The 25,962-nt window shown below is 41.3% G+C and overlaps 1 protein-coding gene across 1 annotated transcript in view; it reads left to right on the top strand.

Annotated features, from left to right (window-relative positions):
• Window positions 1–25,962, top strand: part of Snd1 (staphylococcal nuclease and tudor domain containing 1) — a 395,467-nt gene that overhangs the window by 38,494 nt on the left and 331,011 nt on the right. The window contains exons 5-10 of the mRNA XM_051175794.1: window positions 2,140–2,300; window positions 2,979–3,070; window positions 3,651–3,809; window positions 4,994–5,100; window positions 7,761–7,851; window positions 18,647–18,760. Of these exons, the coding sequence (XP_051031751.1) occupies window positions 2,140–2,300; window positions 2,979–3,070; window positions 3,651–3,809; window positions 4,994–5,100; window positions 7,761–7,851; window positions 18,647–18,760 (724 nt within the window). The remainder of the gene's footprint in view (window positions 1–2,139; window positions 2,301–2,978; window positions 3,071–3,650; window positions 3,810–4,993; window positions 5,101–7,760; window positions 7,852–18,646; window positions 18,761–25,962) is intronic.

Below are 25,962 nucleotides of genomic sequence, written 5' to 3' on the forward strand. Positions count from 1 at the left end.
TTCCTGTTCTCTCCTACAAAATGGATAACCTCAGGTATTTTAGTTTCTCCTGAGAGCTTCTTACTCCTAGATTGTTTTGGGCCAGGAGGTCACTAAGCATCTACTTAATTGTTTTTGATTTATGAATACCACCTGCAGAGTAGGCAGAGTTTGTGGTTTGTTTGTTTGTTTGTTTTTTGTGTTCATGAATTTTGGGTCTTAGACAATGGATGTGTAATTCCAGAGTATTTGCCCAGCCAGCCAGCCCCAATATTGAGCCTCAACTGTGTATCAGGGTTCTGTGCACTGAGAATATAGCAGTAAATAATCTTAGGCTGTGTTAGCATTCTAATGGAGAGATAGACAGTGAAAAGATATGATGTCTCATGATGTAAGGAACACTGCAGTGAAAGACAACAGGGAAGAAAAAAAGATTCTGCTTTGAATCTGTTTAATTAATTGACAGGGCTATAATTGCTCTGTTTTGAAGGTTAGTGAAAACTCTTTCTCTGACCCTGTGGTTTTGAATCTGTAGATACTTTATTAATAGATAAAAACACATTTGTCTAGCCAATGGCATTGTGCACTTATCACACATACATTCAGAGACACATGCATACACACACACACACACACACACACACTGCATAAATCATGTTCAAGTTCACTAGTATTCTCAGTAGGGTGCATTGCAGCCTGTGTTAATTAACACTTTAGTCTCTGAAAAGTGATATGGTACACCAGTAATTTGGAGGCTATAAACGTGCTATTTAAACCGTTAAGTCCTTGCTATGTTATATGACTGCAGTAGCCAGAGAAGAGGCTTTGGATAAATATTTGCATCAGGTGTACCCATGATGAGAAGAAACCAAAGGCACAGTTATTCCTTTTGCCTTCTTTCTGCCCTCTGAGACTTAGGGTCAGGTCAATCACTGTGTACCTGTAGTCTTTATCTGATTGTAGGGAGACTTTTGTTGGACTCTATAATTGTTGTGTGTGCCTTTGGGAATTGGTTGAATTGAGATATTTGTTTTTATAGGTCGTATTTTTGGAAGCATGCCACAGTTCGAAGTTAAGGACAATTACTGGCATGATTACTGTTGCAATGTTTTTTGTTTGTTTGTTTGTTTGTTTGTTTGTTTTTTTTGGAATTCAGTTTGCAACTGGAATGAAACTGAAAGGAGAAAAAAAAAAAAAAAAAAAAAACCCTGAACAGTTTTCCACTGGAGTACTAATCCCATCAGACCTAATGTTGCCACTTCTCAGTGTTTATACTTGCTTTTGCTATTCCTATAATCTAATTCTGGCCACTATAAATTTTGGCTTCTGAATTCCCTGAATATATTTTGGGTGAAGAGAAGGAAGAGGTACCAGAAACTTTTAGCTTTGGACATATTAGGTCATGCTTGCTTAGACAGAAATTCTAGAGACCAGGAGAGGAAATTCAATGTGTGTATGGTTGTGGATGGTCCCTGATGTTTGGAACCCTGCAAAGGCCCCGTAGTTCCTTGATTCCTACATTTAGCTCAGATGTAACAGAAACACGGTCATGTCTGCAGTAACCCTCCCCCTGTTAAGATGTACTTGTTTGTTTTGTATTTTCCTTTTGGGCTGTACTGCTATTGGTTTCCTGCCTGATGCAGGAGGAAGCTTATTTTCAAACTGACATTATCTAGCTGGCCTTGTTGGATGTCTAAGTAATTTTGAGCCAACATTTTCTGTGACTGCAGTGCACCTTGCAGATAGCCCCCCACCTCAATTTGTGGATAGAGAAAGCATTAAGGGTGGTTCTTAGTCACCTTCCTGCAGCACCAAACCCTGCTGAGCTGGGCCTAGTTTCTGGAATCTGGGATGCTTAAATGAATTTGTACCCCCTGGAGTGGCTCCCCTTGGAGCCATTAGCCTGTTCTGTTCTACTCACTGGCAGAAGGACTACATGTTCTTTAGATCCTCTCATTAAATGCTTTTAGACTCTCATCTCTCTTTGAAGGGACAAAATTGGAATTTGGAAATTGTGCTTCTGGTGATTTTTCTGGTCAAATAAATGCCTTGGTCTCTTTTAAGGGAGAAGCTACTGATGATACCAAGTGGCAGAGAGCTACATAAACTCTCTCTCTGTGAACTCAGTAACCCCAGCTTGTTTTGTCTTTCATGTCCCAGCCCAGAGCAGAACCGGCTTTCAGAATGTGAGGACCAAGCAAAAGCATCGAAGAAAGGCATGTGGAGTGAGGGGAATGGTTCCCACACCATCCGGGACCTCAAGTATACCATTGAAAACCCAAGGCATTTTGTGGACTCTCACCACCAGAAGCCTGTCAATGGTGAGGATGGCAGGGAAAGGTAGACAGACTCGGTGATTGATTTCTTTCTGTTTGCTCTCTGTGATTCTTCTGGTGTATAAGATCCAGTGAGTCTTTCTTTTGCTTGCTCAGTATCCAGAGGGATTCCTTAAGGGTTAGAGAACACCCTGGCTTTGAGTCTGTTCACAAAGCTTTCTACAGGTATGTATAGAAGAGGCTAGCCCTGTACTGTTGTTGATTGTAAGCTGTTAGTGTTTTGCACATTGTGTATTTTGTGTTCTCCCAGGACTACTACTTAAAACTAACCCTGAAACTTGGAGGGAGGTAGAAACATAATCCATACACATGTAAACATATCAACATTTATATGCTATATAGTTTTTGCTAGTTTGGGCCTTTACTGACTGCAGATTTAGAAAAAACGTAAGCAAGATAAATGGGGGTTACTAGTTACTTTGCGAGCCTACTAGACGTTGGAGAGTAGAGGAGTTTCATGAGCTTTTTGAAGATTCAGAAGACAAAAGCAGGTGTGTTCTGTGTTCTCCAGGACTCTTCATGTGAACCTTCCTGATCTACCAGTGTTTCTTCTACTTCTGTGAGGGAGGCTTCTCAGGCCTTTGGGAGGAAAAGGAGATGGATTAGATGCTAGTAGATTGAACAACTTTCTTAATGATCAAAGATATTTCTCCTGTCATTCAGCTATCATCGAGCACGTTCGAGACGGCAGTGTGGTCCGGGCCCTGCTCCTCCCAGATCACTACCTTGTTACAGTCATGCTGTCTGGGATTAAGGTAGAGCATAAACTGGGCTTCACTGTGGTTTTGGGATTTGTGGGAGTGTCCATTAAAATAGGCAGATTTCTCTGCCTGGGGACTTTGGATTCACTCTTCTTCCTACAATGAGCCACTGGCCAGTTATGTTAGTTTAACGTTCATAGTGAGAATTCTATTAGATTTCAAGTAATTAAGGCCTTTTAGGTATGGGACATTGTTGGAGTTGTGAAGCTAGGAGAAAAGGGAAGGAGGCATGAGTGGCTCTGAAACTTGCCAGATATGAGTGAGTTGAATTCATGTGTAATACCCATGTATGTTTTAAAAACATCAGGAATTAGAAGCAGGGTGCCGCCTGAGCCTTTCTTGGTAAGGGACATTTTCAAAGGAAATTAAAATGCTTCTCCACATGCCATGTTTCCTTTGCCTTTAACAAGAACCTTGATTGGTCTGTGTTTTAACGATGGCGGGAAGAGCAGTTTTGAGAACTCCCTGAGCTTTGGCTGTGGTCCTCACACCCCTCGCTCGGCAGCCTGGTGTGGGTGGAGGGGCCTCTGGCTCTACCTGGGTCCCAACCCTCATCGCTCTTACTTTCCTTTAGTGCCCAACTTTTCGCCGAGAAGCAGATGGTTGTGAAACACCAGAGCCTTTTGCTGCAGAAGCCAAGTTTTTCACGGAGTCGAGACTGCTTCAGAGAGATGTTCAGATCATTCTGGAGAGCTGTCACAATCAGAACATTCTGGGTACCATCCTTCATCCAGTGAGTGTGGCCTGCAGCTTGGGTTTGCTGCTCATTCTCTCTGCCCAACAATATCTCAAGTTGTGGCAGAATTTTTTATTTTACTTCTGTATTATTATGACTTGAGCCTTTTCTGCTCAGATACCATTTGTCGTGTAGTCGCACGGAGCTTTTTGGAAGTTAATCTCAAATGTTCCTGGCTTCATAAGGCTTTGAGACTGAAAGTTGCCAGTGGAAGGCTGCAATTGTCTATCCTGCAGAAGTAGGGTGTATGGTTGGGGAGGTTCATACGTAGGTCTAGAAGTTAGGTATTCTAGAGTATTGCCACATTAGTCAGGACGAGATTGATATGGGAAAATTATTTCCTGAATTCTGATCTTTAACTACATATCTCCTATCTCCTAACTCTGTTTTGAGTGGGAACTAGGGTTTTGCTTTTTTTTTTTTTTTTTTTTTTTTTAATGTGGTTGTAGTTATGGCTTTTGGGAGTTTGACCCTCTTGTGAACTTTGCACAAGAAGTGACCTTGCTTTGTGAAAACTAAGTGGATTTTCACTATTGTTATGGAGATATAATACACATTTAATCTACAGTCGCTTTTCCAGCGAGATGACTCCTATGGTGGCAGCTGTAGAAGGCTGGGAGGTTGGTTTGCAGGGTGCCAAGGTCATGTCTGTTTCTTCTGGAGTGCTGACTCTCTGGCCATGCCCTGCCAGATGGTTCTGTGTCACAGTAGAATACGAGTTGTTATTCACCAGGAAAAATGTGGCTTGTGCTTTTCCCACTCATCTGTTCTTCAGCTTGCTGCTTCTGAAAAGGGGAGAAAGTGCTGCTTCTTAGGGCAGAGAAGGACAAGGTATTATCTCTTCTTAAGATTAACAACATCCTGCTCTGTCCCCAAGAAGAGCTATTGAAATGTCAGTTCCATTCAGTGCCCCTAACTAACATTTGTTCTGCCCTGTTAAGTGGAGTTGCTTGCTGGGCATTGTTGGGATATGAGGGCAAGGCTGCTGAAAGGGGTCTTAGAGTGGCACCCCATGTCTTGGGTATGATTTCTGAGTTAGAGAAACTCCTTTTTGCTATTTTAGAAAGCTTGAAGTACCAGCTAGACAGGGGCTGTGTTTGCTATGTCGGAAACAGAAGAGTGATTTTTGGGAGCAATGATGTATGATTCGTGTCTGTGTTCTCTTGTGCCTTGTTTCTTAGAATGGTAACATCACTGAGCTCCTCCTGAAGGAAGGCTTTGCACGCTGTGTGGACTGGTCAATTGCAGTTTACACCCGGGGTGCAGACAAACTGAGGGCAGCCGAGAGGTAAGGCCTGCTAGGGCGCCTTTCTTTGCTAAGTATTCAGGGAGTCTGGCCATCTTCTCTCACCCATCTGTGGTATTGCCTCTTCGTTCCAGTAAAGGAATTGGGAAATCCCAAGAGATGGTGACTCAAACATTAAACTTTAGGTCCAGGATAGTTTAACACTGGGGAGTAGGGCTTAGGGTATGTATGTGGGTATGCACATGCCACAGTGTGTATAGAACTCAGAGTTCAACTTGTGTTGACTTGGTTCTTTCTTCCCACCACATGGGTTGTGGGGATTGATCTCAGGTTATGGAGACAGGGTTTCTCTCCTGGAACTTAATTTGTAGACCAGGCTGGCCTGGAACTTACAGAGAGCCTGCCTCTGTCCTGCATGCTGGAATTACAGGGGTAGTCTGCAACCACCCAACTCCTGTTATGTTTTAAAGTCACTTTTCTCCAAGTTTCCCTCTTGAGTGTTCTGTTTAAGGTGTTTGAAATGAAACAAACTTGAGACTCATTTCAACATCATGTAATGAGTTATCAGCTGTTCCCAAACAAGCAAGAGCAGAGCTGTGATGGAGAGGTAGGGCCTGTAGATCCTAAACTAGAACCAGACACACAAGCTGATTGCTCTAATGTGTTTGGAAGTCTGTTTCAATTAGAAGTGCTAATACATTTTTGAGTTGATGAAAACCATTCACAAAACATGGACATTCTACAGACTGGTAGCTTGTTCAGGTGTCAGGGTCATGCGTAGCTAGATAGATGTTTAGCTGCACTCACATTTAGGTGGGTAGATAGAAGGAAATAAAGCAGGTACCACGAGTGACGGAAGGGAAGCCGTGCCATGCAAGCCCAAACCTCCAGTTCCAGGACAGCGGTGAGCAGAGGTGGCACTGGTGACAAGTAGAAGCTTGAGTTGTCATGGCAGTGGACCATCCCTAAGTCCCATGCCATGGGACCTTAGCTCAGAATCTTAAAATTACAATTCCTTTGTTACTTAGCCTTTTACCATTCAGATATACAGCTAAGGGCAAAAAGAAAAAAAAAAAAAAAAAAAAGTAAAAACAGAATAACTGTAGTGCTTGTTAGGCCTTTTTTCTGAGGACTTTTACATCCTCCTGTGCCTGTAAGCAAGTGTTTCTGGAGGAATGTTTTAATCTGGGTCATTTGATAGAATACATATTGTTTAATGAAAAGCCACAGGGATTACTTAACTTTTTAAAACTTGTATATTGTCTGGCAGAGCCTGGCCTACAGAGGGAGTTCCCGGACAGCTAGGGCTGTTACACAGAGAAACCCTGCCTAGAAAAACAAAAAGCAAAAGTTATATATTGTGCCATAATTTAATTGGGAAGATATAATAGCCTTATAAATAAAATGCTTCAAATAATTGTGAGTATTCTTTCTTGTTTGCTTGGCTCAGAAACTTCTATTTCCTACTCATTACTGTTCTAAGTTAATTATTTTGGTTGATAAATTTTCTTGACTTTTTTTTTTTTTTTAGTTCCTGCCTGTCTTTGAAGAAAGTGAGTACAATTAAAATAGTATCTGTGTTTTCTAACAGTTGTAGGAGACTAGAGATATTTTAACGAGTCATTCCAAAACAGGCTCAGACCAGAGAGTGGAAATCACACCTCAGTGTATGATTGCTTGTCTGCTGTGTTGCGTCCCATATCTGAGCTCCGTGTATTGTGGGTACTATCACACTCTCTCTGTGGAGATGCTTTATGTGTTTTACAACCTCAGCAGCCTTCTTTGTCTTTTCCATTTTAGTGCGGCTTAGAAGAATGGTTGCCATGCTGCTTTCAGAATTGCAGTTCTTTCTTCCTCCGTGCGTGCGCCCACTGTTCAGAAACAGTTCAAGGCAGCTCTTCATTCATTTTATTTATTTTATATTTGCGAAATCCCATTTCCCACTTGTGGTCTTACTCACAAAATAATGTACCGGGCTTAGTATTTTGAAATGAATTCCTGACATGGGTTTTGAACCTTAATAGTGAAAGTCTGCATGTTTCGGCTATTTTTGAGGCACACTTTAGATGCACTGTGTTGATGTTTCCTGAATTGAATCTGGTAGATGATAACACTTTTACAATTCAGATGCCAACCAGGCAGACCTGTATTGCTTCAAAAATGTTTTCATGTGTATCTTTTTGTTTAAGAAAATAATTGTAGCCAGGTGTTGGTGGCTTACGCCTTTAATCCCAGCACTCAAGAGGCAGAGGCAGGTGGATTTCTATGAGTTGGAGGCCAACCTGATCTACGGAGCAAGTTCCAGGACAGGGTCCAAAGCAATACAGAGAAACCCTGTCTCGGGGAAAAAAAAAAAAAAAAAAAAAAAAAACAGACGGAAAGAAAAGAATTGCTCTGTATTCTAGTACTCAGAAGATATGAGATTAAGCAAAGGGTTAATTACGTAGGTGGACCTGTGCTCTCCAAGCTCTAACACTTGCATACTGGGACCTCAGTGGGCCATTCCTAAGTTCCTTAGGTTCATGCATCCTGTGTTTTTCTCTGTGCAGCACACTTTACATTTGTAGTGAGGCTTTGTTCCGGTTTGACTGCATCTGTCCACAGGGAAGGGTAGTAGGATTTTCTTCATTGCCCCGATGCTGCTGGCTTCAGGTGAAGTGGACTGGCCTGTGAATGATCTTGCATCCTTACTTTGTTGCCAGGTTTGCCAAGGAGCGCAGGCTGAGAATATGGAGAGACTATGTGGCTCCTACTGCTAATTTGGACCAAAAGGACAAGCAGTTTGTTGCCAAGGTGAGTCATTCTCAGCATTTCGATATGCAGAGTGGACATTGCCAGGCCAGTGATGACACAGGGATCTGAATAATTAGAAATGCTGTAGCTCTTGACTACTTCAAGAGAAGCCTCCTCCACCCTGTGCGCACACACAGCATTTCCCATTGTAAGTTAGAGTAGGTTCATTATAAGTTCTTTGGTTAAAGCTGTGGACATTATAGCTCTTGTATTTGAGATAACTTTTTTTTTTTTTGTTTTGCTATGCAACTGGAATTTCCTGTGTCCTCAGCTTTGTCTTCGTTCTCTTTGATTTTTTTTGTCCCGCCCTGAATTCTTTATTGGCTGATGTGTGTTGGGGTAAATTGCTTGCTTCTCAGGAAACTAGAATTGTTAATAAATTAAGTGGTTATAGCACCAGTGCTGTGCAAAAGATTTTCCTTTTAAGGTTTCTGTAATTTGAGTGGCAGAGTTCCATGCTTTCCCAAATCCTATGAAGCTTTCAGTCTGTTTTTGTTTTTGCTAAGAGGCACTGAAGATTTTATCTGTTTATAGGCAAAGTGGTTAAGAATCCTTACTTGTGGACAGTGGCTGTCTCATCATTTAACCATGAATTTAGGTTGGAAAGTCACTAGGTGGCACTGTCAGCTTGAGAAATCCCCAAACTATCTATCTTACAATGGTAAATTTTAGATTCTGAAGAATTGGCTGATCCCCCCCCCCCCCCCCCCCAATGCTCAAAGCAATATATTACAAAGCTCAACTGGCCTCTTGTCTTTCTTAGTGTCTACATAGCTGTTAGGCGATGACATTTGTTCCCTTTAGTGGATACGAACAGGGCTTGTCCAAGGGGACACAGTTCCCCAGTGTATCTGTTGGATCTTGAGGTAGACCACAGTGGCCCTTTGTTTCCTTGCTTTGAGGAGTGTGCTGTTGTGCACTTGGACATGGGCTACTTTGCCATCTTGAAGCTCCTTATTTTTGCTTACATGTCTTGTAAGTAAGAATGGATCTGCACAAAGGATGGCCATCTGCCCAGCAGGGAGATGGGGCTTCAGTTTGCCAACCTCACTGAGAGGCTATGATACCAGTGATAGAGGTGAGATTTGGAAAACTGCCCTAGAAGAGCCTGTGCACATACATCACACATTATTAATTCACCTCTCATTCTCTGCCTGTCTACATTTTTCTCAAAACATTAATTCAGTTTGCTAATCTTACTTCAGTAATTGTGTCCTGAGACCTAGGCAGTGCTGATCTGGATTGATTGATTGCTCTTTCCTCCATGACGACTTTCACCTTTGGATTTCTCTGCCATTGTCATAGGAGATTTCTTTGCCTTGCTCTCAGATTAGGACTAGGTTTGCTGGAGTCTGTGGCTTTTTCTTGATTTACTGTCTCAGTTTGGTGGCACTTTGTTCTCTAACTTCATGATAACAGACAACTTAAGGTAAAGTTTAAAGCCATTTTTACCTATTTTCCATGTACACTCAGCTGCTAATCCATTGGTTGTGTGTCAGTGCCATTTCTCACGAGAACTGACGTAGTGCTCAGTTGTTATTATTTTCTAGGGTTTTGTTTTTCCTCTTTCTTTCTTTCTTCCTTCCTTCCTTCCTTCCTTCCTTCCTTCCTTCCTTCCTTCCTTTCTTTCTTTCTTTCTTCCTTTCTTCCTTCCTTTCTTTCTCTTTTGGTGATCTGAAGTGACTAATATTTTTCATCCAGTTATGATTCTTTTCCTTTCTAGAAGGGATTACCAAAATCTTTTTAAGCTTAGCATTTCTACATGTCATAATGATGTAACATTGCGTTATGGTGTTTAGACCTTCGCTCTTGGGTCTTTTAAAACTGCTTTATTTCCTTTCTCTAATCTTCCTTTTTCTAGACCTTCTCTTATTTGAATACTGTATTTTGTGGCTAGTGTTTGGGTCTTTCCTTCTTATCGTCTTTGTTTTTTTTTTTTTTTTTTTTTTTTTTTTTTTTAAAAAAAAAAAAAAACCACTATTGTTTTTGAGATGAAGGTTGTATTAGCTCACCTGGGCTTGCCTTGATTGGGATCCTTCTGCCTTGGAAGTGCTGGGACTATAGATAGGCATGAGGCATGCTTGGCCCCCCCCCTCCCCCCGTCTCTCTCTCTCTGTCTTTCTCTTTCATCTTTTCATTTCTATGAATTCCATTTGTGCTTCGAATGCATCGCTTCTATTATTGCCTTTTAAAATCAAACTTGTGTCCTGTCATCTCCTAGCTATCTAGAGAAATACCTAATTATCTAGCAGTTTTCCTCCATGTTCTTTGTGTCCGCCTGTTGATTATTTTGGCTTATCTTTCATGTTAGAGGCTCCTTGGGTATTTGATAGACCTTGGTTGTCTCTCATTTAAGATTAAGGTTGATTAAGATTTAAGATTAAGATTGAAACTGTGTGGATTTTGGACATATGTCTTGCAATTTAGCAGCTGTTTCAGAGATTTGAAGTCAATCCTGGTGTTTGGCCACTTGGTTGTTACTTAAGATGCCCGATCTTGTAGTCACAGCCGTGGTTAGGGAGTGGGGTTCTGCTTATATATATAAGATGGACTGTTCAGTTCCCTCACTTATGGCTCAAGATTTTACTTTTATGAACCCATGGAGTTCATTTGCCCACCAGCTTTCGGGATCTTACAGCAATATTCATCTCTCTGATTATCTTTATTTATTTTTATTTTTTTAAAAGTTTCACTATTATGTTTATAGTGTTCTGCCTGCATGTCTGCCTGCAGGACAGAAGAGGGCACCAGATCTCATTACAGATGGTTGTCAGCCACCATGTGGTGCTGGGAATTGAATTCAGGACCTCTGGAAGAGCAGTCAGTATATGTAACCTCTAAGCCACCTCTCCAGCCTGCTCTGAATATCTTTATATTTTTGAACTTATGTAAATAGATGAGTGGGTATGTTAATCACGTGTTTTAAATTTTTCTTATTTAAAAAAGAGAAGGAACCAAAATAAGTGTTTGAATCAACATCCTTAATTTTGGTATCTAATATCCCATTGTGTATCTATACCATAATTTATTTAACAAATCTCCAGAAGGTTGCTATTCATGCAAGCTGGTAATTTCCCCCATATTTAGATAGTTCAGTGAGTATCTGTAAATTATTGCCTTAAAGGTGGTTGGAACATACTTGCTAAGTAGGTCCTTAGAAATATTACCTGATAGAAGGCTTAGTTTCTAATATGTGTCTGAAGAAGGGTTGGCCAACTTCTTCTGAAAGGGACACACAATAACTGTGTGTTACAAACTGTGGCTTGGTATTATCACCACCCTATGTACTCCCCCCCTCCCCAAACAAAAGGAAGGTATATTAATGTCCAGTAAGTTTTCAAGGAAGCCCACAAAGGCCCTCACACCCACAATCTGAAGTCCACAAGCCTGTCAGTCAACTCTTCTGCAGTTACCAGGCTTAAAGGCACTGATTGTATAGGACACAACTGGAATTAACTGAAATCCTTGTAAGGGTAACTTGACCTCTTCATCAGGATGCTTCGAGGCCTGATAGTTGATTTCTGGAGAGCTGCAGATGAGTTTTTGTCAAGAGGTTCACTGTAAGAAATCTGAAACTCAGCTAAGGATTTTCTTTATACACGTGGCCTGTAGAAAGATTGGTTTCCATCATCTGCTTAAGCAGTTTTATCCCTCAAAGAAAGAACTGCAAAGGAGGGCTCTCCTTGTCTCTCCAGGTTAGCAGAGAAGCATGTTCCCTTCACAGCGATTAGCTGAGCCTGCCTGAGACTTTTGTGCCTGTCGTGGCCTGCCAGTTCCCTGCCTGCCTTCCCTGTGGCGTTTTAGCTGATCTGTGCAGTTTGTAGCCATATGGTCCCCTGAGCACGTGGCTTGGCTTCCCTGTCCCTACTGCTGGATCTGTGGGCATTGCAGATTTCACAGACCTGAATAGCATTGTTGGGGGGAGGGGGAAAGAGCTTGTCCCCAAGAGATGACTTCTCACTGACCCGCTTGTCTGAGACCTCATGTTACTTCTCTGATTGATAACATAAACAGCATCCAACTCTGTGCTTTGATTTAAAACTACTCAAACTCCATCCTTCAAGCTTATCCTTTGAGACTTTTGCCTGAGAGCCCAAGTATTGGCTGGCAGTGGTAGTTAAGGCTGGGGTTGGAGATCAGATTGTACAGTAGCTACAGATACAGCATGGATCTGCTAGAATGGAATCATTTAGTTAGCAAGGAATTAACTTTGCCCCAATCACTATATTGTTATGATTCTAGTTCAAGAGTAATTCAGTACCACAGCTATGTGTGTTTATTATGCTTCTGAGATTCCCTTTCCCAGCTTATTTTCTTGGAGAAGTCTTCCAAATAGGTTTACTGCAGCATCTCATTATAGTTTTGCTTTACGTTAACCCTAGTGATTGGTGGTATAGAGCCTGTGCTTGTCATCTGTTTGTGTAGCCTGTTTTAGGGAAATGTCAAAGTCCTTTGCCTGTTTTTCAGTTTTTAAAAATTGTTTATAGTGCTGGGTATTGATCCATTTTTAATTGGACTACTTGGTTTTGTTGTCGAGTTTTAGGGATTTTGCAAACATTCTGGGTATTAACTCTTGTCAGACACATGATTTAGAAACACCTCACATTTTGTTGATGTTTTGTTGGGTACTTTTGGAGCACAGTGAGTTTTTCCAGGTTGAATCAGTTTTTAGCATGGTACCGGGTGTGGATCTAGCTCATTCTTTCATGTCTCTAACTTCCTGCTATTGATCATTGTATACTGTCTTTCCTCACTGAATTTCCATTCTTGTGAGTAGCCTTTTAACCACATACTCAAAGGTCCATTTTTATAGTATTCCATTGGTCTGAATTGCAAGTCTTTATGGTTCTATATTGTAGCTTTGTAGTAAGTTTGGAGATAAAGAAGCATGCGTCATCCAGCTTTGTTGTTTTTTTTTTTTTTTTTTTTTTTTTTTTTTTTTCCCCTATTTGGGGTCCTTCAAGATCCAGTATGAATTTTGTTAAGGGTTTTTCTATTTATGCAGGCCAAAATCAAACCAATAACCTGCCAAACCTTTTTTGCTGCTCATTTAAGTGGTACATAAAGTAAAACTCAAAGAATACACACACATCGGCTTGTTATCTTACTTTGTTTTTTTGTCACTGTGATAAAATACCCTGACAAACAATTTGTTGGGAGGGAAAGCTTACAACTCAACATACAGTCAGTTCCTCGCCGGGGAAGGCAAGGTAGCAGGAGTTTGACACAACTTGTCACATTGCATTTACACTCATGAAGCAGTTGAATAATTCTAGCCTTCACTGGCTCTGGTAGCTTAGAGTGCCAAGCCATCAACATTCTAGTCACAAAATATTTCCAGTGTTGTAAGAACCACATAGGTTTATCACAGCAACAATCCCACTTCTGCTACCAATTTCTCTCCTAGCTTCTTTTCTCTTGCCATGGTAACACTGAGTAAAGAACTACTAGAGGTTTATTTAGCTCACAGGCCATCACAGGAGGGAAGTTGTAGCATTCATGTGTGCCAGTGCCCAGATCCTTGTTTTCATTCTGTCCAGGACCCAGGCTGTGACAGGGGTGGGGGTGGGGGTGGGGGTGGGGGTGGGGGTGGGGTAGGGTAGGGTAGTGGTAGTGGTGATTTTCCCACCTCAATTAACCCACTTGACAAAATGCTTCACATGTCAGGTTGACAACAGTATTACACATAAGGGTTACACGTAAATGAGTGAAGCATTGTATTTGAAGAGAAAAGAAAGAAAAAATTACATTTGGAATTCTTTGGTAAGATTGCATTAAATTCATAACTTGACAAAGTCAAACCAACAAACAACCGCACTAAAATAATATTTACATATCAGCAGTATTAGATCTCCTAATCCATAATCATGGGAAGTGTTTCCATTTATCTTTGTTGTCTAACAGTTTTTAATCTGTGTGTATGGTGAATGTATGGCCAGAAAAGCTGAATTGCCATCAGTTAGGTAAGATGGCTAGCCATCAAACGCCTGGGATTTTCTTGTTTCTGTCTCTCAGGACTGGGATTATAGGCATGGATTGCCACACACACTTGCTTTTTACATGGGTGACGTGGGGATGGCAATTTTATCTGAGGTCTTCATACTTGTACAGGTAGCACTTAGCCTGCTAAGCCATTTCTACAGCTCCTTCAACGTTGTTTTATAATTTATTATAAAATAAAAATAACATTGTATAAGTTATTTTTGTTTTTTTTTTACTTCTGTAGTTATTCCCTGAACACTGTTCTTAGTGATGCTTGCTATTGGGGATGAAATTAAAATGTTATTGCTAATGTATAGACACATTTGTTGGTTTAACATTTGTGGAATCTTTGGGTTTTCTTCTTATTCTTTATGAGCAATATAATTTTATTATTCTATTTTAGTTTTTATGCCCTTTATTTGCTTTTCTTGCCTAGTTTCTAGTTTTATGCTGAATGGAAGGGCTCTTTGATAAAATTTTAAGCAAAGATACTGAATATGTTTGTTATGATCTGAACTGGCCAATGTATTCTCATGCAGTCATAGGAAGACTGCAGCAAACAGAGAAATGGGGGAAAAAAAATTGTCACTTGCCTGACCTTATCAAAGGCCTGCATGAGGAAAGAAAGTTGTAGGGATGGTTTGGCCAGAACATTAGCCTCCATTGCACTGCACATAGGCAAAGCTTGTGGAAGATTCCATGAGTGTGTAGATGTGAATGAGAAGAGGTTTAGGAGGATTCTTAGTGTGGTTTCAGAACAGACAATGCCAGATCCACATTTTATACTGTTCATTGCCACTTGATGTCATTGGTATTTTACATGAGGGCGGTGCATTTGTTACAATTTGTTGATGTCTTTTTTCTCTTTCAGTAACATTAATTTGCTTATTTTACTTCCTCCACCATCTGAAACTCTCCTTGCTTTTCTTGTGACCTTGGTAGTTTTGGGAACAGCGATGTTGCCCATAGAAATTTTGTCTGATGTGCGCTTTCCTATTAGTTGTCTGTGATAGCATATGCCATGATTGTGCTTAGCTTGCTTATACCAGGATATTGTGATTATTAAAAAAAAAAAATTTTTTTTAAAGCAAGTTTGCATTTGTACTTCTGTGGTGAACTAGGGAGAACAGACATAGCAAACAATGCTAGGGTGTAGGAGGAACAGCCAGATGTTAGGATATCAGGTTTGTGTCTCATTTCTAGTGGCCTCATTAAAGGGCACGCTCTGGTTGTACCTGTAGAAGCCCTGCTTGGTTTGGTTGATACTTGATTTGCTTCTTTCTGGTACTGAGTTTGGTAGTTTGAGCTGTTGTTGGATGCGCCTGGGGTGCTTGCTATTGGGAGGGTATCTGTAGCTCAGAAAGCCATTGTAAGGCTTTGTCAGCTGATACATGGTGCAGGCTTCTAAGAAGGCAAATAGTAGTGGCCCCTGGCTTCACAGTGAGCATTGTGGGGGGGCTGTGCTGATAGGCAGTGTAGCAGGGGTCCAAAGAAAGGGATCAGTGTTTGTTTCCTGGACGTAGTTCTGTAGTTCTCCTGGCTTGTGGCAGCTTTTAGCCTATACCTTACCATTATGAAGACATTTTTTTTTTGTGTGTGTGTGTTACAGCTCGACTTCAAGCGATGTAGAAGGAATTGGATTTAGTGCATGCAATCTTGAGTCCAGATGGTTGGTAACTTGTTCCTTATAGATTTCTGCTCCTGAGCCTTAGGTGATCTCTTGGTGCATCTGCATGAGGATGGCTTAGTAAGAGGTCTGTAGCTTGTAGTGAAAGCGAGCCGTGGGAGCACACTTCAGTTACCCTGAAGAACAACTTCCTGAGAAATACAGCTGTTCCAGTGTGGTCTATAACTGAGCTGAAGAGCAGGCTTTGGATAGGAATCCACTCTGCATCTTATTGCACAGTGTGTGTCTATACCCAGTGTTTTATTGCTTCTTCCATGTGTCTGTAAAGAATTGCTTGTTTCTGGGCAGTAATGACACAGTGTACAGAGAAATAGAAAACCCTGCCATAGCTCCAACCACCCCCCCCTTCCTGCTCTCCCTTCGAATGCTAAGCCTTGCATCCTTGGCAGTGCAGGAGTGTGCAGTTCTGAAGAGGAGGTTGCTAATCAGGGATATGCCAAGCAGAGAGTCTGCTGCTGTGGCCTGAAATTTAAGCTTCAAGAATCCATTTGCTGCTGTCACTAACACGTTATAAGGGGTGATGAACACCAGCCTTCTCACAGGGGATGCTTAAATCTTCGCATTCTGGAATCAGGCTAAAGGTGTGACACTGTGATACTTTCCCTGCTTGGAAGCCAGGACTGTCAAGACATTTCTCATGTCTTAATATAAGGAAGGTCTATATGTTTTTGGCAACTGACAGTAAGAGTTAATTTGAGTTTGAGAGTAAGTACAGATCTGTTCAAGAGTAAGATTTTAGAAATACTGTGAGACGCGTGCATCAGAGATGACTGAAGATTATCTTATTTTCCTTTGGGCATCCTTTTGAAGACGTTATTAACTGGTATAGTAGCTGTGTTGTTTGGTATAGCTTAGAGGAATTTTTTCCTTCTCTCTGGTTTGCAGTTTGAATAGCAGAATAGCACACATCATGGAGCCTACATTCCTCAGGTGCTCTGCCACAGGCTTCCTTCTCACACAGATGAAGGATTTTGAAGTAGACCCAGGTTGCTGGACTTTTTCTGTTTGGGCCTGTTGTACACTCTTGATAACTTTGGAAATGTATTCTGTTGTCACGAGTAATTTTTCTTGGCATTAATTAATATGTCTAGATGGTAACAGACATAAGGTTTTCTCTTTTGGTTCTTGTAACTGAATCTGTATTTTTAGTTATATCTTCATAGCCGTATCTAAGTACTTCATGGTTTTTTTTTTTTTTTTTTTTTTGTTTTGTTTTGTTTTGTTTTTTTTTTGATAACCAGCCCTAACTTAGTTCTGGTTTGACTTCATGAGATGATCACACACACACACACACACACACACCCTCTGGTCTTCAACTTTCTCTGACTTTCTGGATTTTAGGGTTTAGTTTTCTTGACTCAGATCTGTCATAGGATATCAGAAAACAGCTATGGTTACTTGACACTGTTTTTTGCTGCTTTCACAGTTGCAGGCCATTCTTAATGTACGGTAGGTAAATAATTATTAATATCCTATGTCTTGGTTAGCCCCTCATTATCCTGATCACAGGCCTTTTCTTCCTTTGACTTTCATTACTCATAATGATCAAACCCAGATCTTTCCATCCAATAGGTAGAGCCCACCTTCTGTGGATGGTTTTGTCTGGCTTTTTTCCTTCTTTCTGTGTGATGGTACTTAGCTACTGCCATCTCCTGTCATGCGTATTCTCTAACTTGTTATTTGTTTTTGCTTGTTCTTAAGATTGTCCCTTAGAGTCCACCCACCTTCCCTGCCTCCCTGGTATGTGATTGGCTGTTTTTTTGTAAAGGTAGAAAATAGCTGTTTTTGGTTGAGTCTGCAAGTAATGAGTATATTCTGTGCTGAAGAATCTTAGGCCTTCCAAGAAATAGGCTTCTTATAAGTCACTTCCCAGTGACAATGCAGTGTCTAGCTGCTTTTGTTTCATGCATAAAAGAGGAAAGAAATTTTGCCAGTCTTCCCTCCCTTTGTGGCAGCTGACCCTCTAGTTCAGCCACCTGGTGGTTCCTGATGGGGGCCTGATTGAAGCGTAGAAGAGTCTGAGCTGATGGAGTGGATGAGACAATATTCTGTAGTCAGCAGCTACCGTGTAATGCTTGCAAAGAAAGAAGGAAAAAAAAAAAATCCCCAAACAGCCTTGAAACAACAGAGTCTGGAGATAGCTGGGTGAGTTGTTGACTGCTGGCTGTATTATAGGTTCTGGTTGTAGCGGTGATATGGTACTGTCTCAGCGTGAATGGCATTTTACTCTGTACACACTGGTGAGGTGTTCTAACCTTCACAGAGGAATGTTTGTGCTTTTGCCCTTCAAATAGACATCCTTATATCCCAGACTGAAAGTTAATCATTTTCAGCTGAGAGTGGGGTGCGATGTTAATGGTTTTTGGTTTCCAAAACGAGACACGTCCATAGTAGCATTCTAAAAAGATGGCTTGTAGGGTAGCCGAGGTACTATTTTAGCAATTTAATGTTTCTGCCTGTGAGATTAACAGCTAAGCAGCTCCTTCCCCTGAGCTGAGAGTTCTCTGTCCTTCACTTGCCTTTGATTTTTCTGCTCCCTATTGGGGCATCTTACTTGGATTCTTTCTCATAAAGTGAGAGGTGTACTCGTTCCTAATCCAACTCTTGCTTCTAGAGTAGGATTTTGATTTTTAGTTTTAAAGTTACATCAAGAAAATTTTCAGTACAGACTTAGTGTTTGTTTGTTTGTTTTAAGTTTTTATTCTTATTTAAGCAGTTTTCCTGTCTAGCCCTGGATGTCTCATTTTGGAGTTTATAGTATACTCCTCACTGGCCTCAAACTCAGCCTCCTAAGGACTTAGATTCTAGTCATGAACCATCACACCTGGCTCAGATTTCCAGTCTTTTAGCCTTATAGTTAAGCATAGGGGGGAAAACAAAAACAGACTGATCATCTTTATGAATGGAACAGCTTCTGTCTTACTTGGAGCTCACTATAGTGTCTTTGGGACTTGATTAGGATTATGTGCTTTTCCTCTGACATTGTTGCTAGGAGGGCAGCAACAATGGATCTACTATAGATGACTGTTTATGTCACCTTTTGTGTCTGCCTTGGTGGGCCTGCTTCTCTGCTGTGTGGCGAGGACTGTTGAAGCCATTTACACATTGCTGCCTTCTTACTTACAGGTGATGCAGGTTTTGAACGCTGATGCCATTGTTGTGAAGCTGAATTCTGGAGTCTACAAGACCATCCACCTGTCAAGCATTCGACCACCAAGGTTGGAGGGAGACAATGTACAGGTGAGACCAGGGAAGTGTGTTAGTGATTTTTCTGTTACTGTGATTAAAAAACATCAGGACTGAGACAACTTCCAAAAAAAAAAAAAAGGGTCTCTTTGCCATATGGTTTTAGAGGAACATGAGCCTGCCACTGTAGGAAACATGGTATCAAGCAGCATTGGCCATAGGAACTGGTTGCCGAGAGCTCACATCTTGAATTACACACACTGGGGTTGGGTTTGGGGTGTAAGAACATGCACATATGCCACAAGGTTTTGGAATGTCAGAGCCCATGCCCAGTGACATACTTCTTCACCTAAGGCACTTTCTAGACTTCCCCAAAATGGTGCCACCAACTAAGGACCAGGTGTTCAGATATTTGAGCCTATGGGGGACATTCTCATGGAAACCACTCAGGACCGTTCTGCACTTCTACACAAGCAGAGAAGCCAAAGAGATAAGTTAAATATAATACTCGAAAATGTGAAAATGTGAAAGGGTAAGTCTTTGAAAGTATCATGCCTTGTATTTGCAGCCCAAACCATAGCTTCTTCTCTGCTCCATTTCAAATAGTTACTATTGGCACTCCTTTTCAGGGACCTGAAGGACAGTTAGGATTGGGATATTGAGGTAGTGGGTGAATTTTATTTGAAGATCTTAACATTTCTTAGAGTATGAGATGGAGGAATTCTGTACCTGACTTACATAGTAACAGGGCCTGTTTTTGATGGTCATTTTGATTGGGTAGTTCCTTCCTGCTTTAGGGGGGAAAATGAATTTGTATGTATATGGTCCTTGGGATCACCTATTTACCTTTTACCTTTGTTAGTTATATTACCTTTCCTGTATTGTTTTATTCTATTTGCCAAGTCTTTGGGCTGAATGAGTTCTTGGCTAACCATATGACCTGAGTGCGTTTGTCAGTTCTACAAAATTAAGCTTTGGATGAAATTCCAACAAGAGTATGTCTTCCGTGTGCAGGTGGACAGTTTTTGGTTAGATTTCGTGGTTATTGTCTTCTATCATTCTGAGACTTGAGGGTGGGGATAAGGATTGAGATTGACTATTTCTTGCTTTTAAGGCCATCAGTCTTGCCCCTGTTATTTCCCTGTGATAACTCAAGTGTTTATGTTGACCTGTTATAGAATTAGGCACCTGGTGAGAGCTAGTGCCAGGGGCAGTTTTTAGAAATTAAGCATCATGGTTGAAGTTAGTGTTGTGGATTATCTCCTTTTGTATTTATCTCATTTGTAGTTCCAAAGATGTGGAATTTGCTCTGCCATTGTTTTGTATGCACACATGTTGTGGTGAATTTACAAGCCGAGTTCCAAACCCTGTTTCCTTTTTTTTTTTTTTGTGAGAGTTTATAGGCAGCCCTTTAAGAGTAAAATCAAAATATCATGATTGCCTTTTAAATCAGATCATGCATAAAAAACACATACAGGATGGGTGATTTCGGTGTCTGACCAATCAGTTCTTTGCTCTCGTTTTTCTTTGTAGAGGAGGCAATTTAATGCAGCAAACAATACTGTGGTAAGGTTGAGATTTTAAATGCATGAAAGCTTAGACATGCCAAAATGGGGTTGTCTCAGTAACTGTAGCTGTGCCTCATTGCACAGAGTAAATATACATCTCCAATTTGATCAGGGTTGGGAGTAGTCCATGAGTCTGCATCTGTGCCCCACAGTTGGAATTAAGGTTCCCACAGCAACCACAACTTTGAAATTCTTGAATGTTAATTTTTATGTCTGCATCATTAGCCAAAGCATTATGTTAATGTAGACTATGTGGCTGGATTTTAAGCAGTTTTTAAGGGATGGGTAGTGTTGAGCTGAGGTGGAATAATAGATTTTCTGAAGGAAGAGCTAACCTATTGAGAACTCAGTTTTTTCCAGGTCCATTTGGAGCTCCTTAACTGATACATTTTTCTTAGCCTAGTGGCTGATGGGAAGTTGTTTGTTTATTTGTTTTCCTGGCTCAGACCGGATTTTGATTATACCATATCTTGTTTCCTTCCAAAATGAGTTATGCCTTTTTTCTTCTGCTCCTCAATCCTTTTCTTTTTCTGCTCACTCCTGAGTTCTTACTTCATTTTAAGAAAGTTCTAAGTAAGGCTTAGCTATAATTGTCTGCAACATATGGCTTGGAGAGAAATGAGGATTGATTGTCATTATTTGTTCATTACATTCCTCTGGAAGATTGCACACAGCGATCCCATTAGAGATTAGTGATCTAGCACCCTGGGCATGATGGTGGAGGACACCTTTCAGGACCCAGTTCTTGTGGCTGCTCTGGTATTTCCTCTAGACACTGTATTCAAAGAAGTAAGCGCATGAGAAGAAGGGCAGTGAATACTATCATGCAAGCCAGTCGTATTTGTTGTTTTCAACTTTAGCTAGCTACATTAAAAAACTAAAATATATTAGCTTTCATATGTATATTTGTTAAAATAAATATATCCTAAATATACCAATATTTAATGAACAAACCATTAATAAAGTAGGTTCTTGTCTACCCCCTCTCCCCCCAGCTAAGTCTTTGAAATCTGGTTTATATTTTACATTTATACCTCATCTCCATTCTAGCTGCACGAGGCTAGTGGCTACTTGTATGGATAACACAGATTGAGAAGGAGGGATGAATGGGCTAGTCACCATCAGTATTTACTGGCCACCTGGTATTGTTCTGGGATATATAATTCTTCCCCCTATTGAAATTTAATAGAAGTACATAAATAATTTCATTGTTGTTATGTGCTACACAAAAAAGACTAAAGCTTAGGGAAAGTATATAATCTGAATTTCTTTGAGGAAATGACATTTAAAGCTTGACAGATAGGAGTTAGCTAAAAACAAAAATGGGGGAGTAGGTCGGTTTCTGATCTGTAAAACATTGACAACAAGAATCAGGTGAATTTTGGGTAATAGAATGGACAGCCACTGTAATAGTGTGTGAGTGGCATGCCACCTGAAGTATAGGAAATGATAGACAGGGCCAGGGCATGTATGCTGTATCTTGTGAACATGTTAGGATATACACTGAGGCCTTATGAGGAACTTCAAGTCATTTTCTTTAACCATGAATAGATTAGCAGATAGCTAGATGCTAGGGTATGAAAACAGGCTTGGCCATTAAGTAAGTATCCTATGTCAGAAGACTTTTATGTTACGTTTTTTAGGTTTTGTCAGGAGTAATTTTAAGCCCAAGAGAAAGATGCTGACTTGAGAACTCTTATGTCAGGATATGAAAGTAATTTACATTTGTTCAAAACTGATCTATAAGGAGCAGTTCTGGATTTTCTTTTGATAAGCCTTAATTGACCAAGTACCCAGGGGAGAACGGTAGAACACACGGTACTGTGGCTGTTACTCCAGAAGTCTCTCTTGGTCCTGCAGCATTCAGAGTATTTGCCTTTCTCCTTAAAGAATTCCCCTGAGCTCTTACAAAGATTCTCTTCTACATTTATTTATTCTAAAGTTAACAAGAATTTACAGTATTGGTGTAGGAAGAAAACTTGTCTCACATTCCCAATGGCATTGTAATTGATACAGACGTGTGAAGCTTGGGCAGTAGACATACTCTTGCGTTTTAGATTTCTAGTTTCCTTTACTACTCTCCAATGTTTATACCTGTGACCAGGCAGGAAAGCACAATAAAGTAGTCAAGGTAGAAACAGGCATATAGGCATACACTTTTAATCCCAGCACTTGGGAGGTAGAGGTGGATGGATTTCTGTGAGTTCAAGATTAGTCTGGTCTGCATAGAGAGTTCCAAGATGGCAAGGGCTACATAGAGAAACCTTGTTTATAAAAAATTTAAAACATATTTAGGACAGAGCTTTTAGGGGTAGTATCTGTGGTACCTTAGTGCCAATTAGAAAAGGATGTCTCTTCCCTAGGAAGCCTTAGGTCAGTCAGTGTGTGTGTTTGGCACATAGGATAGAGGCTGAATTTCAGCTCCTGTTCTGTCTTTGTCCCTTTGGCTAGATGCCCTTCTGTAAGATACAGCTCACACAAGAATATGTTCTTGCTCTAGTTAGAACAGATCTGGTAGAATTTCAAAGGAAAAGTTGGGGTATTTTTGGGAGATGGGGAGTGGCCGTTTGACTGCAGAAACCCAGAATGCTGGAGCACTGTTTGGGATGAAGGTCTGTGGTGGATGGATTGTACAGGGCCTTCAGGCATGCACTTGAGAAATTACCTCCTGTTTAATTACAAGGTACTTTCTTGAGGGTCAGTGGCTTTGAAATGGAGAGAAGCATAACCCAATAGCTTATAGTATGAGAGAGTAGGAGGGGATGTAAATGCAGGGCTGGAGAATTACAGGAGAGAAGTCTCAGGTGTGAGCATTGTAGTGGGCAGGCAGATGGCCTTGAAACAGTTCTTGCCATGGGGTGGCCTTCTAAGTTCCAGAGGAGAGCCCAACGGGGTTGCTTTTTAGGAAGTTAGGAAGCACATTCTCTTCACTGTTTCTCCTGCTTCTTCCCTAGAAATTTTTAGTAGCCTATCATCAGCTAAAACAGATCTGAGACGTCTAGAAATTGTTGGGCAGGTGGTGGTAGTAGGGAAAATTGAATTTCTCCTCTCTTTTGCACCATCTCTTAAATTTTACAGGAAGACAAGGTTTTACCTAAGGCTAACTGTATACTTCCCCTCCTGCTCTCTGGTAATTTTCTAATTGGAGCTAGAGGAAGCACTTAAAATACAGATCAGAGCAACTTTTTTTTTTTTTTTTTTTTTTCCTCCCAAGCCTTTCCTGTATTGCCCAGGCACATCCTGTATTTTGATTGGAGCTTTATTTGTTTGTGGACAGTGTGATGGGAGGGTTAAATGCAAGAGTAGATAGTATTTCCTCAGAAGCATTTGGTTGGGTGTGCCTGCAGGTCTTGGTCTTGCTTCTGGATTATTCCAGGTGAATCCATTGTCAGCTCTTAAGAGACAGACGCTCCTTCAGGCTGAAAGTCTGTTTAGAGCTCCCATGTGATGCGCTTGTGAACCTGCACAGGCATTGGGATTTCTCTAAAGGCAGAGCTTGCTTTATCCAGTTGTTTGCCATAAAGAAATAAGTGCTAAGTCTTAGGGAAAGGCTCTGGCTTTTCTGAGCTGCTGCCTTGAAGGAGATAGTACATTGTACAATCTAGGGCTTCCTAGGGAGCTCTTGGCATTGATGTGAAACTGGAAAGCCTAGTGCTCTACCGCCCAGAGCTGACATGGGCTTTATGTTGCACTTGGAGTGTTAATGACAAAGGAGACAGCCCCCAGGCATCCAGTGAACGGGCTGACTTATTCCCTCATGGAGTCTTCACTTGCCATGCTGTTGTACTTGGCACGGAGAGATGGAGCTGAAATTTACCTCAGAAACCAGGTCCATCGTTTGCCCAGCCCCCAGGTGTTTAGTGGATGAGTCTGCGTTTCGTTGCAGAACCTTTTCTTCGCTTCCTGCCTGCAGCACATCTGGCTCTCCCTCCTTTCTCTTTGGCTCTGTCTCTGAGCTCCGTCCTCAGGACAGTGTGGGAATCTAAGGGTAGACACATCCCCAGCTGGTAGCCCACTGCTGTTGGTATTTATTCATTTCCATCTCCTGCCTTTGAGCCTCCATCCTGTGAACTTACCACAAAGGTTCTTTCACACCAGGGCCTGCAAACACTGAGACCTGAAAGAGTCACCCAAAGTAAAGACAGCAAGCATATAAGGAGACTAGAAAGCCCCTTGCACTGCCCACCTGGGACTCTGAGACAGGCAGCTAGCTGGTGGAGAGGAAAGGCAGGTATTTGCATTATCAGGGATGCCCTGGGATTCTTGAAGGCTTTTTGTCAGAGGCTAGGCTGATTCGGGTTCTGATAACTCCACTGTGGTGCTTTGCCATTTAGATACAATTGCAAGTGGTCCCCAGACTATTCCTTCTGGGTGTGACTTCTCAAAGATAGGCGACCCTCAGACAGACCATGTGGGCACTGAGATTATACCAAGAGAAAGCTGTGGGGCTGGAATCCCCAAGCAAAGTAGGGGCAAACCAATAAACCCGCTGGCTCTGATCTCAGGCTTGTAACTGGGAACATAAGGCAAACAGCACATTAGAGAGGAACTCCAGCTTGGCATAAGGACCTTGGAGACAAGCAGAAGCTCTTTGAAATGGATATAGCATTTCACTGGTTTCCAATGGAGAGATTTGGGGACTGTGGCAGTGCGATCAAAAGACATAGAATGTGTCATAGCGCTAGCAGAGGCAATCTGTGCCCGTTTCCAAATTGTTTGATCTGGGCATATTTGAGATGAACACTTGAAACCTCCTTTATTGAAGGCTGAAAAAAATTACTATTAGGAGACGATGGGTGGGTCTTAGCCTGTTTTCTGAGGTTAGTATCTAGGTGCCATCACTTAAAAAACAATGCAGAGATTTGCTTCTCAGCTAGGGAGATTACTGGTGGGCAAGGTGATGAGGTCAAGACATTACACTGGGTGTTGGGCAGATAGCAGTCTCCTAACATGTACACTCCACTGATCTTTCTCAGGGTATTTTAAACCGGAAAGAGCACATGCCCGTCTTTGTTGCATTTGAATTGCCTTTTTTCTCCCTCTTATGATTTGTAGTTTCTTTCCATTCCTTGAACCAGAGATCCCCTTGCCCCTTTCTTTCAAATGATATTTTGTAAGATTTTAAGAATCTCCTTGGGTCTTGGTGGGTAATCCTCTAAACCTTGTATGTTTACCTCTTTCGGCCCATCTCTCTCCTGTTCTTTAATCACCGTCACACAGTTTTCCGTTTCCTACTTATCTAAATCTTGCTCATGCTGTGTGTTCGCGATTCTTCCTGCTCTCAGGCCCACTGAGCTGCAGCAATTCTCTGTTGTTTCTGGACTTAGCACCGTCATTTCCTGTTCTCCGACCTCTTAATTCGCCCTCTGTCTTGCTGTCATTCTTAAGAATCCGGCCAGGTCAGAGGCGTGAATATACATAGCCCTTTCCTTCTCTCCAACACCCCACAGTATTTGTTTATATGCCTGCCTACTTTCTGCTGTGAAGTCTAGATGCTGCTCAGGTCAGGGATGGCATTTCTCATCCTTATCTCCTCTTTCAGCTTCTTGTAGAGTGCTATGAATATAGTAGCCAATTATCAAATGCTTAAATCCCATATGCTGAGGCATAGAAATTAACTCCATATATTGCTTTTGAGGGGGCATCATTTTGCCCACTCTAAGTCCTCTGCTCATCCCCGGTCTGCCT

This window comes from Phodopus roborovskii, unplaced genomic scaffold, assembly GCF_943737965.1.
Source record: "Phodopus roborovskii unplaced genomic scaffold, PHOROB, whole genome shotgun sequence".
NCBI lineage: Eukaryota > Metazoa > Chordata > Mammalia > Rodentia > Cricetidae > Phodopus > Phodopus roborovskii.